The 17,116-nt window shown below is 46.6% G+C and overlaps 1 protein-coding gene across 1 annotated transcript in view; it reads right to left on the bottom strand.

Annotated features, from left to right (window-relative positions):
- Positions 1-17,116, bottom strand: part of ELP3 (elongator acetyltransferase complex subunit 3) — a 131,669-nt gene that overhangs the window by 33,938 nt on the left and 80,615 nt on the right. Inside the window, exons 11-13 of the mRNA XM_009563769.2 lie at positions 16,179-16,269; positions 11,754-11,819; positions 1,363-1,590 (exon numbers count right to left, since the gene is read on the bottom strand). Coding sequence (XP_009562064.1) covers positions 1,363-1,590; positions 11,754-11,819; positions 16,179-16,269 — 385 coding nt within the window. The remainder of the gene's footprint in view (positions 1-1,362; positions 1,591-11,753; positions 11,820-16,178; positions 16,270-17,116) is intronic.

Here is a 17,116-nt window from a genome sequence, read left to right on the forward strand (position 1 = left end):
GAGACTGAGATGAGATCTCAGGAAGAAGTGTTTTCTTGCGAGATTGGTGAGGCCCTGGCCCAGGTTGCCCAGAGAAGTGGTGTCTGCCCCATCCCTGGAGGTGTTGAAGGCCAGGTTGGATGGGGCTTTGAGAAACCTGATCCAGTGGGAGGTGTCCCTGCCACGGGGTTTGGAAGTGGATGGACTTTAAGGTCCCTTCCGACCCAAACAATTCTGTGATTCTATGATTCTATGAAATTTTCCTTTGAAAGAAAACTGGGTAGCACCAAATAAAATCTTGCCTTTCCAAAAGTAGTTATTTCAGATTTTAGAAGTGAAATTTGTCTATTGAACAAGATCAATTTTAGAAGGGAATAAAAAGACACAATGGATGTATTGGGCCACTCACTACAAGAAAGACCATGAGAAGCTGGAGCACATCCATAGGAGAGAAAAAATGCTGGGGAAGGGTGTGGAGAATAAGTCTTATGAGGAGCAGCTCAGGGAAATGGGATTGTTCAGCCTGGAGAAGAGGACACCGAGGGGAGACCTCATCGCGCTCTGCAGCTCCCAGAAAGGAAGCTGGAGCCAGGTTGGTGCTGGTCTCCTCTCACAAGTGACAGAATAAGAGGAAATGGACTCAAGTTGCACCAGGGGAGGTTTAGATTGGATATTAGGAACAATTTCTTTCCTGGAAGAGTTGTGAAGTCCTGGCAGAGGCTACCCAGGGCAGTGGTGGAGTCTCTGGAGGGGTTCAAAAAGCGTGTGGCTGTGGCACTTCAGGATGTGGTTTACTCGGCACGGTGGTGTTGGGCTGACGGTTGGACTGGATGAGCTTAGAGGCCTTTTCCAACCTTAAGGATCCTTTGATGATATCCTTTGTTTTGTTCTCAGTCAGTTTGCAGTGAAGTCTGATGCACTTCACAGGGCATCAAAGGAAAGAGTTCAGAATAAAAAATGCTTTGTTCTTGAAAGCCAAATCAGCACGAGAATACATGAGCTCGTATTGTACAGGCATGAAGCAATGCCGATAGCATTCAGGCATGCTTTTTTTTTAATCTCAGAGCAGTTGCAATTGCCTAAACGTAATCACTCTGCTGAAAACTCAGAAGCAGAAGGATTTCAGCAGGTGAAATGCAAGAACGGGCTACAATTCAATGCTGTTTCTACTGCATCAATGATCCAAGTGAATCTCAGATACAAAATAAAATTCTTCTCTGATTATAGAAGCATGGAAACACAAAGGTCGGAAAAGACCTCTAAGCTCATCCAGTCCATATAATTTTTCCTAATATCCAATCTAAACCTCCCCTGGTGCAACTGGTGGCAGGCAGCAGGGTGCAAAAAGAGGCAGAGATGGAAAACAAAGATGGCCTCCAGTACCTGGTGCTGAAACTTTGAAGGATCCCGACTGCTCACGGGGACCACGCTCCCATACACGTGCAGTTCCCGGACAATGGAAATGCCTCCTTTCAGCTCCGTTCTGAAGGACTCCTCTGAACACTTCCGCAGTCGCAGAAGTCCAACAAGAATATCTTGCTCTGGATCTTCATAAGACAGGAAGGTCTCCCAGCCGCCGTTAGCCACGTAATCTCTTCTGACTAATTCAATCTGGGCAAAGAGAAGAAGTGATAACAAACATAAAGAATAAAATAGAAAAGGAAAACTTCTTGAAATATATTTAAGCACACATTGCACAGACAAAAACCAATTTCATGGATCCATAAACTATTATGATTCAGAGAAAACATGAAGTGCTTTCTTAAAGGCCAATTTAATTCTAGATGGATTTTAGTAGTACTGAATAAGAACTGCTGTTATTGCAGTTGTATGAAAGACACAATACGTGACGCTTTAATGGACATGTATTTGCTGATGGGACAGAACACTGGTTCCAAGCTTTCCAGAAGGGCGGTTAACCCACATGGTTACCTGCTTGTAAGTCAGAAGCCCAAAACCCCCATGCTTCTTGAGTTACTTGAGTTTCATAATCATTGCAAGATCATAGAATCATTGAATGGTTTGGTTTGGAAGGGATCTTAAAACTCATCCGTATCCAACCCCCTTGCCATGGGCAGGGACACCTCCCACTGGATCTGGCTGCTCAAGGCTCCATCTGACCTGGCCTTGAACATCTCCAGGGAGGAGGCAACTCTTTTTCATTGACTGGCGCCTTGCTTTAACTGAAATTCAGCTGATGTATAATGACTAGTTTTGCACCTGCCTTCATTAAACCTTTCATTTAAGCCCATGCCTCTACTGCTTTGCCAAAAAAAAGGCCTGAAAGGAGAAGGCTTAGGGGAAACCTTATTACCATGTACCAGTACATAAAGGGTGTCTACCAAGAGGATGGAGGCTCCCTTCTTACAAGGAGTCACACGGAAAAGACAAGGCGTAATGGGTACAAGTTGATCCTGGGGAGATTCTGATTGGATTCCAGAAATTTTTCACCATGAGAACAGTTAAAAATTGGAATAATCTTCCAGGGAAGTGGTGGATTCCTTTACGCTGGACATTTTTAAGACTCAGCTTGACAGAGTGCTGGGCATCTCATTTAAATTATAAATCACCTAAAAAGGTTGGACCAGGTGATCCTTGAAGTGCCTTCCAACTTAGCAGTCTATGATTCTATGAGATGTCAACAGAACCTGGGTTTTCTAAGCAGTAGTCAACTTTAACTCACTACCAACTAGTTTGTTCCAGCAATACACAGGATATACCGACATGAGCAAACTACACAGTGCAACAGGAGTGAATCTGAAAGACCTGGCACTGAGTGAGTATTGAGTCCTAAACATTTTTGGAATGTACCATAAATTGCACATTCTTCACAGAATCTGCAGAAAGTGTATTCTAACTCATTCAGATAGTGATGAAGACACAAAAACCATCCATCCAGACAAGTACCCTAAGAACTGACCATAATAACATATTACTTGCCTCAAATCCAATTTTCAGTAACAACCTGGACAAGGCAGTTCTGAAGAGCACAAGTGGAAGGCAAAAGTGAAGTGCAAGATGGTTGACTGCAGAGGATACAGTAAAGACCATGTTTGGGCAGAAGAAATTACTTCTGCAGAGTACCCAGAAGCTATGAAGAGCAAGTGGTGGAGAAAAGGGCAGAAACAAGAAAAAACTTCTTTTTCAGACAGTCCTGCTGTACCACCATTACGAAGCAGCCCAAGACCTAAGGTGAGACCTGATCAAATCTCACCCAATGGCAGCTGAGTTTTAGAATCACAGAAAGTTTTGGGTGGGAAGGGACTTTAGAGCCCATCTAGTTCCAACTCCTCTGCCATGGGCAGGGACACTTCCTGCTGGATCAGGTTGCTCCAAGCCCCATCCAACCTGGCTTTGAACACCTCCAGGGATGGGGCAGCCACCACTTCTCTGGGCAACCTGGACCAGTGCCTCCCCACCCTCAGAGGAGAACATTTCTTCCTAAGATCTCATCTCAATGTCCCCTCTTGTAGCTTCAAACTATGCCCCCTCATCCTATCCCTGCTGTAGAGCAGCCTCCAGTACTGAAAGGGGATCCAGGAAAGCTGGGGAGGGGCTCTTGATCAGGGAGTGCAGCAATAGGATGAGAGGGAACGGTTTGAAGCTGAAAGAGAGGAGATTGAGATGCGATCTTAAGAAGAAATGTTTTCCTGTGAGAGTGGGAAGGCCCTGGCCCAGGCTGCCCAGAGCAGTGGTGGCTGCCCCATCCCTGGAGGTGTTCAAGGCCAGGTTGGATGAGGCTTTGAGCAACCTGATCCAGCGGGAGGTATCCCTGCCCATGGCATGGGGCTGTAACTGGATGGGCTTTGAGGTTCCTTCCAACCCAAACCATTCCATGATTCTATGATCCACCTGCCATCATTCAGAGAATCCTTTCACTTTAGGAATTCAGATGTGAATGGCAAGCTTCAGGAGATCTCCTGTGCACCAGTGCTGCACTGCTGTTTCTAACATTTATGCCCTGACAGTCGGTGCAGGATTGATCCCTCCACATACCTTGCCATGTACCTGCTCTCCCCAGCAGGACTATAAAGATTAAACCAAAGGACTTCAGTATTTCTTCTGTAAATCCTCTAATACTCAGAAATCCATGAATTAAAGATTTGTTTACAGAAAAGCCATGAAGGATTGTGTCTCCTGCCTGCTCAACTCCACGACGAAGCCTGGGTGAACACAGCTCACAATTAAAACCCTTACTGAATAGAGAAGCAAGGCTCATTTCAGCACTGATGTACTGCTCACGGGGTAAGTGCCCAAGCAGATGTCTGCCAATGTGCCAAGCTCTCCAAGAGCAAAACTCCACTCCAAGACAGCTGACATGCACTGAGTCAGATCTATTGTTAGGTAACTAACGCCACTAATAAAATGGACCTGTACATGAAAACAAAAGAGCACGAGCTTTTTTAAATACTCAGATTCAGCAGTTAGTTTCATTTGTATAAAAGCAGTTGGGTTAAAGGTTACTTGATGATCTTAGAGGTCTTTTCCAGCCGTTATGATTCTAAAGTTTACTAGTAATGCATAAAACCAGCAGAAATTATTAAACACTACTACACTATGAATTTGAAATGGCAAGGTTGGAGAACTCTCAGCTTCTCTTGAGGACAAAGTGATCGCTCCATTTTGCGTCCTCCAGTGGGGACTGCATGCCCTGTTGTGGTAACATCCACTTGTAGACAGAGAAACTACAGGAACCTACACCAGAAGGCTTTATATTGTGTGCATTTTTATAGCATCATAAGCAAGTACCAGATAAGCTTATCTGCTCAGAAAAGTCCCTACTGGATTGAGCCTTTTGTTAGAATCACAGAATAGTGGAATGCTTTGGTTGGCAGGCACCTTAAAGCCCACCCATTTCCAACCCCCTGCCATGGGTAGGGACACCTCCCACTGGATCAGGTTGCTCCAAGCCCCATCCAACCTGGCCTTGAACATTTCCAGGGATGGGGCAGCCACCACTTCTCTAGGAAACCTGGCCAAGGGCACAAAGGGTGCAAGGATACATCAACTGGAACCTGAAGAGATGCCTCCCAGAGTCCTGAGGGAACTGGCAGATGTGGTTGCCAAACCACTCTCCATGATATCTGAAAAGTCAGGAGAAGTCCCTGGTGATTGGAAGAAGGGCAACGTTGTGCCCATTTTTAAAAAGGGTAGAAAAGGCGACCCTGAGAACTACTGACCTGTCAGCCTCACCTCTGTGCCTGGGAAGATCATGAAACAGATCCTCCTAGAAGCTATGCTGAAGCACATGGAGGACATGGAGGTGATTAATGGCAGCCAACATGGCTTCACCAGGGGCAAGTCCTGTCTGACCAACTTGGTGGCTTTCTATGATGGGGTAACCGCAGCAGTGGACATGGGTAAACCGACAGATGTGATCTATCTAGACTTCTGTAAAGCCTTTGACATGGTCCCCCACATCTTTATCTCTAAATTGGAGAGAGATGGATTTGATGGGTGGAGAGAAAGGTGGATAAGAAACTGGTTGGATGGTCATATTCAAAGAGTAGTGGTCAATGGCTCAAAGTCTAGATGGAGATCTGTAATGAGTGGTGTCCCTCAGGGGTCTATACCGGGACCGGTGCTGTTCAATATCTTTATCAATGATATTGACAGCGAGATTGACTGCACCCTCAGTAAGTTTGCAGATGACACCAAGCTGAGTGGTGTAGTTGCAACACTGGAAGGACGGTATGTCATCCAGAGGGACCTGGACAGACTGGAGAAGTGGGCCTCTGAGAACCTCATGAGGTTCAACAAGGTCAAGTGCAAGGTCCTACACCTGGGTCAGGGCAATCCCCATTTTCAGTACACGATGGGGGATGATATGTTTGAGAGCAGCCCTGCAGAGAAGGACTTGGGGGTGCTGGTCGATGAGAAGCTCAACATGAACCGGCAATGTGTGCTCGCAGCCCAGAAAGCCAACCATATCCTGGGCTCCATCAAAAGAAGTGGGGCCAGCAGGTCAACGGAAGTGATTCTGCCCCTCTATTCCTCTGTTGTGAGACCACATTGGGAATACTGTGTCCAGTTCTGGAATCACCAACGTAAGAAGGATATGGAGCTGTTTGAACGGGTCCAGAGGACGCTACAAAGATGATCAGAGGGCTGGAGCACCTTCCCTATGAGGACAGGCTGAGAGAGTTGGGCTTGTTGAGCCTGGAGAAGGCTCAGAGGAGATCATATAGTGACCTTCCAGTACCTGAAGGGGGCCTACAGGAAAGCTGGAGAGGGTCTTTTCATAAAGGCTTGTGGTAACAAGACGAGGGGTAAAAAGTATAAACTGGAGAGGGGCAGATTTAGATCAGACATCAGGAAGAACTTCTTCACCATGAGAGTGGTGAGACAGTGGAACAGGTTGCCAAGGGAAGTTGTGGATGCCCCATCCCTGGAGGTGTTCATAGCCAGGTTGGATGGGGCCTTGGGCCTGATTCAGTAGGATGTCCCTGTCCATGGCAGGGGAGTTGGAACTAGATGATCTTTAAGGTCCCTTCCAACCCGAACTATTCTATGATTCTATGATCGATTCCTTCAAAGGGTTTCTAGGCACTCATGAGATGTACAGCCTATTCCTGCTGGATATCAGTGTGAACGTGGCAAAAGCCAGCCTGTGTTACCTCCTGGTCCACTGGTGCAGTCCCTGGTTCATAAACCACCCTGTCTGTGGGTAAGGATAACCCTCATTGGGGTAGACTGTCATTGCAGTATGCAATCATATTACAAGTTTGGCACAGTCGGTTTCCAATACAAAGGGAAAACACAGTTGCAGATTCGTCTGCTGACCTAAAGCTACACTCAGCTTATAAATCTGCCGTATTCCACCTTAGGCTCTGTACTGAGATCATTATCTTGATACAAATCCTCAGCTTTGCAGGAACAGCGGCTTCTACATTTACACCCTCTGCATTAACGCCAATGTAGGTTCATGTTCATAACGGAGCTGTTGTTGCCCCTTGTCTTTCAAAAACTGTCAATCCAATGTCTCTTCACAGCAACAACTCACTACAGCATTTTTTAGGGCTATTACGTAGCACTATGCAGCCTTAACCAAATAACTTCCGCTGCTATAGAGAAAGGCCGCTAACTAAAAAGGCAGCTTAGAGACAGCACTGTAAATAACCAGCGATGGGCAAGAAATCTCCTTCCAAGCAATTTCTCAAAAAAGTCACTTTTAATAGAATCACAGAACGGTTTGGGTTGGGAGGGACCTTAAAGCTCATCCAGTTCCAAACCCCTGCCATGGGCAGGGAAACCTCCCACTGGATCAGGTTACTCAAAGCCCAGCCAACCTGGCCTTGAAGACTTCCAGGGATGGGGCAGACACCACTGCTCTGGGAATCCTGGGCCAGGGCCTCACCACCCTCACAGCAAAACATTTCTTCTTAAGATCTCATCTCAATCTCCTCTTTTTCAGCTTCAAACCGTTCCCCCTCATCCTATCCCTGCACTCCCTGATCAAGAGCCCCTCCCCAGCTTTCCTGGAGACCCTTTCAGTACTGGAAGCTGCTCTAAGGTCTCCCTGGAGCCTTCTCTTCTCCAGGCTGAACAATCCCAACTCTCTCAGTCTGTCCTTGGATGGAAGGTGCTCCAGCCCTTGGATCATCATCTTCTAAAAGCAGACACATCATCTCCATTGTAGAAATACATACAGGCTACTGATCCTTAACAGAAAGGAGTTGCATAAAATGGAAGTAATTACAGCAAGCGATTAATTTATTTCAGATCTGACATGATATCCTCTTATCAAAAGGATGTGTTGTTTACTCATGAAGCCAAGAACAACATCATACCTGTCATTAGTCTAAAGTGCATGAAAAATTATCCCATCTACAGAATCTTGCTCTTGCTTGCTGTCATGATAGATATTGCTAAGGCTACATAACGACACCCTCCTGCCACTCAGACAGATGAGTTTAACAAAGGGAATTTTCAACATAACGTTGCTTGCAAAACCCTTTGATAAGCTATTGGCTAACTACTCAAGAAATTTACAATTTAAATTAGATTGGCACTGCTGACAACAGACCTCAGCAGAAGATATTTCGTGAGATGACCACAAATTCGATAATGGGAGCAGAGCACAAAGGCTGCAAACGAGTCCCTACAGCCTCAGTTCTGGCAGAGATCTGGTAAGAACAAGATAGCTTTTGTGAGATCATGATACATTTCCATACCAGATTTCACAGAATAATGGAACGGCATGGGTTGGGTTGGAAGGGACCTAAAAGCCTATCCAGTTCTGCGCCCTGTCACAGGCAAGGACACCTCCCACTGGATCAGGTTGCTTCAAGCGCCATCCAACCTGGCCATGAACACCTCTAGGGATGGGACAGCCACCACTTCTCTGCGTAACCTGGGACAAGGCTTCCCCACCCTCACAGTGAAACACCCACAGAGGTGGGTGTGATAGTTACCTTTTCCAGGCATCAGGAATTCTATCAGTCATGATAGAATCCAAGATATGGCAAACAGAGCGAGATGGGATGCGAGAGCGAGCTGTGACCCTGACTGAAGAGCTTCATAGAATCATAGAATCTTTGGTTGGAAAGGACTCACTAGATCATCGAGTCCAACCATTCCTAACACTCCCTTAAACCATGTCCCTAAGTACTTCATCAATCCGTCCCTTAAACACCTCCACGGAAGGTGACTCGACCACCTCCCTGGGCAGCCTGTTCCAGTGCCCAATGACTCTTTCTGTGAAGAATTTTTTCTGATATCCAGACTGAACCTCCCCTGGCACAGCTTGAGGCCATTCCCCCTTGTCCTGTCCCCTGTCACTTGGGAGAAGAGGCCAGCTCCCTCCTCTCCACAACCTCCTTTCAGGTAGTTGTAGAGAGCAACAGGGTCTCCCCTCAGCCTCCTCTTCTCCAGGCTAAACAACCCCAGCTCTCCCAGACGCTCCTCGTAAGACTTGTTCTCCAGCCCCCTCACCAGCTTCATTGCTCTTCTCTGGACACACTCCAGAGCCTCAACATCCTTCTTGTGGTGAGGGGCCCAGAACTGAACACAGTACTCGAGGTGCAGTCTCACCAGTGCCGAGTACAGAGGGAGAATCACCTCCCTGGACCTGCTGGTCACACCGTTTCTGATACAAGCCAAGATGCCATTGGCCTTCTTGGCCACCTGGGCACACTGCTGGCTCATGAAGCTTAGCACCTTCCTCATCTCTCCCAGTACCTTGGTGAGGTGGGGATGGCCCAGGGCAGTGTTCTTTGGGGTCAGAGATTTGGGGTATCGAAAGCAGCGCAGCTGCTGCCACTTGCTCAGCTAAGCAAAACCAGAAGGGAGTGTCTGGAGCTCCGACCTTCTCCGCTGCTTTATCAGAGTATTCCAATCAAAAATAGGGTGTAAATCGAGAGCAGAGAAGTTGACATTTTGGGTTTTGCTCTGATAAATGACCTTGTCAGGAGCCTTTTGGAACCTTCGCCAATAGCGAATGTTCAGACACACATGATTAACTCGGAGGAGGAGCAGCTCCGGGTGCAGAGCTCTCATGGTGGCAGTGCCAGGCAGGAAATGCGATTCTGCCACTGTGATCTACTGCTGCTCCCCAATGGCGACCAGCAGGGCCAGTGGCCAGAACCGCGCTGGACGCTGCTGACGCATGAGCGGCAACAGCAGCGTGGAAAAAGCAGGTCCTTGCTGGAGGGAGACTACCTGGCAATAAAGTCTTTGTTACTGAAGATAAACTCTGATGTCCTCTGTTTTAAGGGCTGGGAGCGGGAGAGAAAAATACAGAGCCCAAGGTGTCGGTTCCTGCATCTGGTCGTGTTCGAGCCTCCTGCCCTGTGCCAAAAAGTTGAACTAAATAAGGGAGACAGAGGCTGCTGCTCCTGGATTCCATAGTGATAGAATCATGCAATGGTTAGGGTTGGAAAGGACCTTAAAGCCCATCCAGTTCCAACCCCCTGCCATGGGCAGGGACACCTCCCGCTGGATCAGGTTGCTCAAAGCCCCATCAAACCTGTCCTTGGACACCTCCAGGGATGAGGCAGCCACCACTTCTCTGGGCAACCTGGGCCAGGGCTTCCCTACCCCCATAGGGAAACATTTCTCCCTAAGACCTCATCTCAAACTCCCCTCTTTCAGCTTAAAACCGCTCCTCCCTCAACCTACCCCTGTACTTCTGATCAAAAGTCCCTCCCCAGCTTCCTGGAGCCCCTTTAGGACTGGAAGGCTGTTTGAAGGTCTCCCTGCAGACTTTTCTTCTTCAGCCTAAACAATCCCAATTTTCTCAGGCTGTCCTCGAGTGAGAGGTGCTCCAGCCCTTGGATCATCTTCATGGCCTCCTCTGGGCTCCAACAGGTCCATGCCTCTCCTGTGCTGAGGAGTCTATCTGCTTTTAAGCAAGATGGGAAGTATTGCACTCCATGTGAATTCACATATCAGCAGCAGAAAGACAGAATATGGCTCCCAGTAATCTTTGATTTGCAAACTAAGAACATCTTTTAGATAACTAACTTGGAATATATTCATGCTACTTAACTTCTGGCACCAAACTCTGAGACTCTTTGAAGCCTAAATAATCATGGAGCTTCCAAACTGACATGACGTCTGTTAGAGATCTATACTGACCCACAGAATGCCTGACCCCAGTCTAGTGGTTTACGTTTAGAAAGTGGGTATATGCTCATTGCGCAGAGGAGAGGGAGGCATGTAAGTGTCATTCTGACTGAGTTCTCTGCCTGCGGGTGGCAGCACCTCTTCCTGGCACAAAGAATTCTTCTATAAAAGTAAAGTAGATCTATGATCCATTAGGCACTAACCCAGGCTGCCCAGAGAAGTCATGGATGCTCCATCCCTGGAGGTGTTCAAGGCCAGTTTGGATGAGGCTTTGAACAACCTGATCCAGTGGGAGGTGTCCCTGCCCATGGCAGGGGGTTGGAACTGGATGGGCTTTCAGGGTCCCTTCCAACTCAAACCATTCTATGATTCTGTTCTATGATGGACAAACTCTATAAGCATTTCAGTCCTTCCTTAACGTCAACAAAGGAAGGGAATACTTCCTGGATATGATTTATTAGCCACAGAATACATGTACAGTAAGGTAGATCCAACTCTGCGCTCAGAGTAAGCTCATTTCCTTGGGGGCCCTACATGGCTGTGGATCTCCTTCTGGAAGGAATGATCACTCCTTTTTCTTACATTGAGCTGGTAGATTAGTTTCCTAACTGGGATGTTTGAAATTCAGCAGTGAACATTTTCCTTTTCATAAAATAAGCACAGCAAACTTTCTGTGGACCGTTTTAGGAAGGAAAACCACAACTTATATGTCATTCACTAAATGGATCTACTCATCTATAAATATATACATACATGGGCACGTAAATACATATACATTTGCCTATACAAACATGCACACTCACAAATAAGCCTGTAAATTCATCTCGCTAAACAGTCACTCCTGTTCAGCACGCACGCACTGTGGCTTTGGTGGTTTCTAATCCCGAATTTTAAAGAGGAGGAAAGAAAGAGAAGGTTGAGAAGCAGTAAGAAAGCGCTGCTTACTTTGTTATAGCAGAGCAAACTCCAAACTAACTGCTGGCTGTGATCAGTTTATTGAAAATGGTGGTCCATAAATTTCAACATGTGACTGGGCTCAAACAAAAGACATCGAAAGCTGCTGCAGAAATAAATGGAAAATTGCATCCAGCTACAAAGGCAAACTGCAGGATTGGATGTGTAACAAATGGGTCCCAACGCCTCCGCACCAAACTCAGATAACAAATTGCCTCTGAAACAAGCTCCTAGAAGAAAACCTCAAATCTTACCTGATATGGTCTCACTTTGTGGTGAATTTCTTGAATTCCAACCTCTCTTGTCCTTACATCACGACACTGGAAAAAGAAAGGGAAGGGGAAAAATACATTACACAGGAGAAAAACATTAAGCTTGGAAACATACGGATTTCCAGCCACCTATTGGGTTTAAAACTAAAGTGAAATAGCGTGAAGTGGCAAGGATGAATTTCAAGTGGATAGACTTCAAAATAAAAGTGCTCACCAATCCATCCCTAATACACCTCCGAAAGAGGTCTTAGTGCTAAATGGAAAGACATGCTGGCAAAAATCAATTCACTAAGCAACCATTATGGCTCATGAGGAAACAGTATCCTTTGATTCACAAACAGCAGGGACTGGAGGCAAAGTCAACACACATGAAAGAATAACAGAAGAAAAAAGACTCAGGCTCAATTCACTTTTACCCTACACTGGGAAGCTCTAATGTGGGTAAAATCATCCCTAAGGTACCAGAGCCTTTAAATTGCCAAGCTTTGAATCTCAGCAACCCTTTTTTGCCTTTAAAGGAGAACTGGACTAGATTGAGAGCAACCCTGAAGAGAAGGAGTTGGGGTGCTGGTGGGTGAGAGGCTCAACATGAGCTGGCAATGGGCGCTCGCAGCCCAGAAACCAACCGTGTCCTGGGCAGCATCCAAAGCAGTGGGACCAGCAGGGCGACAGATTCTGCCTCTCTGCTCTGCTCACTCTGGTGAGATCCCACCTGGAGCCCCGCATTCTGGAGTGCTCAGCAAAGGAAGGCTAGGGATCTATCTGTTGGAGTGTGTCCAGGGGAGGCCACGAACATGATCTGAGGGCTGGAGAACCTCTGCTGTGAGGACAGGCTGAGAAAGCTCTTGATCAGGGAGTGTAGGTATAGGATGAGGAGGAATGGTTTGAAGCGAAAGAGGGGAGACTGAGATGAGACCGCAGGAAGAAATGCTTTCCTGTGAGGGTGGTGAAACCCTGACCCAGGTTACCCAGAGAAGTGGTAGCTGCCCCAACCCTGGAGGTGTTCAAGGCCAGGCTGGATAAGGCTTTGAGCAACCTGATCGGGTGGGAGGTGTCCCTGCCCATGGCAGGGGGTTTGGAACTGGATGGGCTTTAAGATCTATTCCAATCCAATCCAATCCATTCAATGATTCTATGATACAAGCAATCCTACCGTGGGAGCCTGTGTGCATCTGTCTCTTCGTGGGTTTATTGGAAACACCAACGAGAAGCCAAACCCAACTTTAGTCACAAAGTGCAGCCACAGTAGATGTAGGCAAAGCAGCTGAATTGCAAATGTTTGTTTTATTCTACCAGCAGTGCCATACGCAAGGGAAGGAAAAGAATCTCCACCAAGGGACTAAAACCCGACCCCTACCTGCCCATGTATTTCCAAAAGCCAGGCTTTTAGATGGGGAAAGAATGTGTGAAAATCCAATTCACAGAGGAACTTCAAATATGCAGAATGAGCACAGCTCTATCTCACACACTGTTCTTCTCTAAATGCTTTCAAATTCCATTACTGATATAAAGCAACAATCTCCCAAATAGGAGAAAAAGGTGATCTTGTTTCTTTGTTTTACATCAGGGTATGACAAAAGTGGGATTTGCTGTAGTTTTAGACAAGATAAACTCTTTCCTCCTTTACAATTTTCCAGCTGCTCAAACAGTGCACTAAAAAGCAGAGGAAAATCCATTCTTCACTAAGAATCCATACGTGAGGAAAGACAAGGTATTCTGGGATACTGCTGGGATGTGTCCAGAAAAGGGGAACGGAGCTTCGGAAGCGTCTGGAGCCCATGGGTTCTGGGAGTGGCTGAGGGCCCTGGGGCTGTTGAGTGTGGAGGAGGCTCAGGGGAGACCTCATCACTCTCTGCAGCTCCTGGAAAGGAGGCTGGAGCGAGGTAGGTGCTGGTCTCTTTTCCCACATAACAAGGGATAGGATGAGAGGAAATGGCCTCAAGTTGCACCACGGGAGGTTTAGGTTGGATATTAGGATCAATATCTTTCCTGAAAGAGTGGCTGCCCAGGGCAGTGGCAGAGTCCCCATCTCTGGAGAGGTTCAAAAGCTGTGTAGATATGGCACTTCAGGACATGGTTTACTACTGGCACATGTGGTGTTGGGCTGATGGTTGGACTTAGTCATCTTAGAAGGCTTTTCCAACCTTAATGATTCTATGATTTTACAGTTCTGCCTCCCAGCTGTGTGCCTCCAGCTGCACTTTGCGTCTGGCAGTCGCAAAGGCCACCACCTCCCACAAGAGTCCTCAAAGATAACTTCTCTCCAGCCACCACAAACACAAGTGCAACATTAGCACAATGGATCTGCATCCCTCAAATATACTCCTCACCAAGCCATTCCTCAAAGAGACGCCAGAGCTAGCAAGCTGGCTTATCTTTACTATCAAGCCTGAAAATATATAAGATTCGTACAAGTCCCTTCCTTGCTTTGGCTTTTCCCTCTCCTTTTCCAAGCTGAGAGACAAGCGGACAAAAGCATATTTATACGTCCTCGTTTGACACAAGAAAAACACAACAGTACCATACATTTCTGGCTGTACTGCATCAGTGTTTGGTTCCTCATCCCACCAGCTGCAGCGTTTCTGCCTCACTAAATTAAAATCTATAATCATCTGCACAGCAGAGATTTGGTTCTTCTAAAAGCGATGACTGCCAACCTGCCAAGCCCTGTAACGGTTCAGCTCAGCCCTGACCGCCACGCATCAGCTCTCCTTGCCTCTCCAGCTGGTTTTGAACAGGTTCGGATCAAATGACGTGGTTTTAGTATCAAACCCAGGGAGGAGTTCACTCGGAGTCCTAAAGAGCTCAATTGAAGAGGCTTAGTTGCACCACGGAGGTTGTCACCCCTGTCTGGTTTTGAAGTGAAAAGCAAGCAGGAGGGACGGAAGCTTCTGTGGCTGGCAAAGCCGTCTGCCAAAGCCTGGCTTCCTACTGGAGAAAGACTGGGAAGAACGATTTAAGAAGTTGTCCAGGGCATCAGCTTAGGAGTGATTAAATGGTATGGAAAGCCCAGCTGGAAGGAAGATGGCTTGGAGTCTATATTGTAGTCTTTTGCACTGCAACTGCAAGATCCAAGTGAGATGGCAAAGTTAATAAGGAGCCAGATATAGCTGAGAGAACTATACATGCTAAATACTCAAGATACAGCTTCACACAAGCACAATTTGATGTGGGACTACAGGCACATGCGCGGTAGCTAAAAACTTTACTATTGTTGGATGCAGTAATGCCTTAGAACTTCCTCAAGCTAGAAAGAGAGAGTGCTAAATCACAAGACAGAGGCACAATACAGCTAGGCTTTAAGGTCCCTTCCAACCCAAACCATTTCATGGTTTTGTGATTTTGTGCAGGAAGCTGGACATGCCAAGAAAGGAAGAACTTGACTGGTAGAACTGCAGACTGTGGCTGATAAACTCGGTTTTGGAGGGAGGTTCAAAGCATGAGCAGTGCCAGAGGAGACTGGTGAATGCCGATTGCTGCAGCCACCTTCCAGAAGAAATGAAGACTAGGTATGCGTACCAATTTCTGACTTCAAATATAAATGCAATTCCTCTCTTCCCCTCCTTCTCTCCACCCCCGCTCATATTTTTATTTGACCTTAGAAATATCAAGAATATTAAATCTCATTTGTTAGCGCTGCACTCCTCCTGCAAGGCTTCTCTGGCCTCAGACTAAGAGCTTTTCTTCCAATTGTTCAGCCAAGTAAGTGCATGCGTGGGAAAAAGAAAACAAGGAGAATTTCTAATAGCATAAATTAAAAAGAAACCTCACTGTCTCTGCTCTGATTTCTAGTTTCATTCTGTCAAAAAAATGAATATCACAAACCAGTTACCAAGTACCTTCAGGAAGGAGGTGAAAATGGTAATCTAAAAATCCACCAAACAAAACTAGCTTTTCAGAAATATCATCAAGGTGCTTTTTAGTCATTAAAATTATTTTGAAAGAGCTTTGCAGATTGTTTTAGCTCAGCAGTGAACTTGGCTCCTGTAGTATCTGCTGTCATGACATTCTCTCTCTCCAGTATTGAAAGGAGACCAACAGGGAAAGCTGGGGAGGGGCTCTTGATCAGGGAGTTCAGGGATAAGACAAGTGGGAGCGGTTTTAAGCTGCAAGAGGGGAGACTGCAATGAGATCTTGGGAAGAGATGTTTTCATGTGAGGGGCACAAGGCACCGGCCCAGGTTGCTCAGAGAAATTGTGGCTGTGCCATCCCTGGAGGTGTTCAAGGCCAGATTGGATGGGGCTTTGCACAACGTGATCAAGTAGGAGGTGTCCTTGTCTGTGGCTGTGGCTTGGAACTGGATGGGCTTTAAGGTCCCTTCCAGCCGAAACCATTCCATGATTCTATGATATTTTGTATAAAGTCACCAAGCAGCTCACCCTCAACACCAACTGACAAATATCTTACCTGTGTCCCAAGGTCTTTCATCCTGGCCAAGGCAAGCTCTCTCAGGTTCCCATGCTCCACTCCCGAGCTGACCAGTGGCATTGGGATATCTCTGCATGTAGTAGGAAAAACCAAAAACCTCAAACAACTGCATTAGCAGACAATCATAGAATCAAATAATGGTTTGGGCTGAAAGAGACCACGAGGGTCATCCAGTCCAAATCTCCCACAGTGAGTGGGGACATCGTCAACCAGATCAGGTTGCTCAGACCCACATCCAACCTGGCCTTGAATGTTTCCAGGGTTGGGGCATCAACCACCTCTCTGGGCAACCTGGGCCAGTGTTTCACCACTTTCAGCGTAAAAAATTGTTCCTAATATCTAGTCTAAACTTCTCTTCTTTTAGTTTAAAAGTGCCATTATGGTCACTTAAGCCAAGATCCCAAACAGCCGACCATGGGGCTTATCTGAATTACCTTCGTTTCAAGTCCTTGTTTGAGCAAGAAATAACACAGGCAAAACACAACTAAGAGCAGGAGAAAAATGAAGGGAAAAAGCTACAGATTTTATCTTAGTAAAAAGACTGAAGATAAAAGCAGGCTTTTACAATGCCAAGAAATAGGCTATAATTTTGCTCTCAGTTTTTCACTTGGAAGTCTGGGGAAAGATGTATCATCCAGCCGAGCCTGTGCCTCACCTGGAACTCCATGGCAGATGTTCTGTATGGTATCTGTTGCTGGAGACCAGCAACTGGGAACCAGACCGTGTCCTTAGAATCATAGAATCACAGAATGCTTTGGGTGAGAAGTGACCAATAAAGTCCAACCAGTCTAATGCCGCTGCACTGAGAAGGGACATGTCCAACCAGATCAGGTTCCTCAAGTCGCATCCACCCAGTCCTTGAGTGTTTCCAGTGACAGGACATTGACCACCTCTCTGGGCAACCTGGGCCAGTGCTT

This window comes from Cuculus canorus, chromosome 3, assembly GCF_017976375.1.
Source record: "Cuculus canorus isolate bCucCan1 chromosome 3, bCucCan1.pri, whole genome shotgun sequence".
Taxonomy (NCBI): Eukaryota; Metazoa; Chordata; class Aves; order Cuculiformes; family Cuculidae; genus Cuculus; species Cuculus canorus.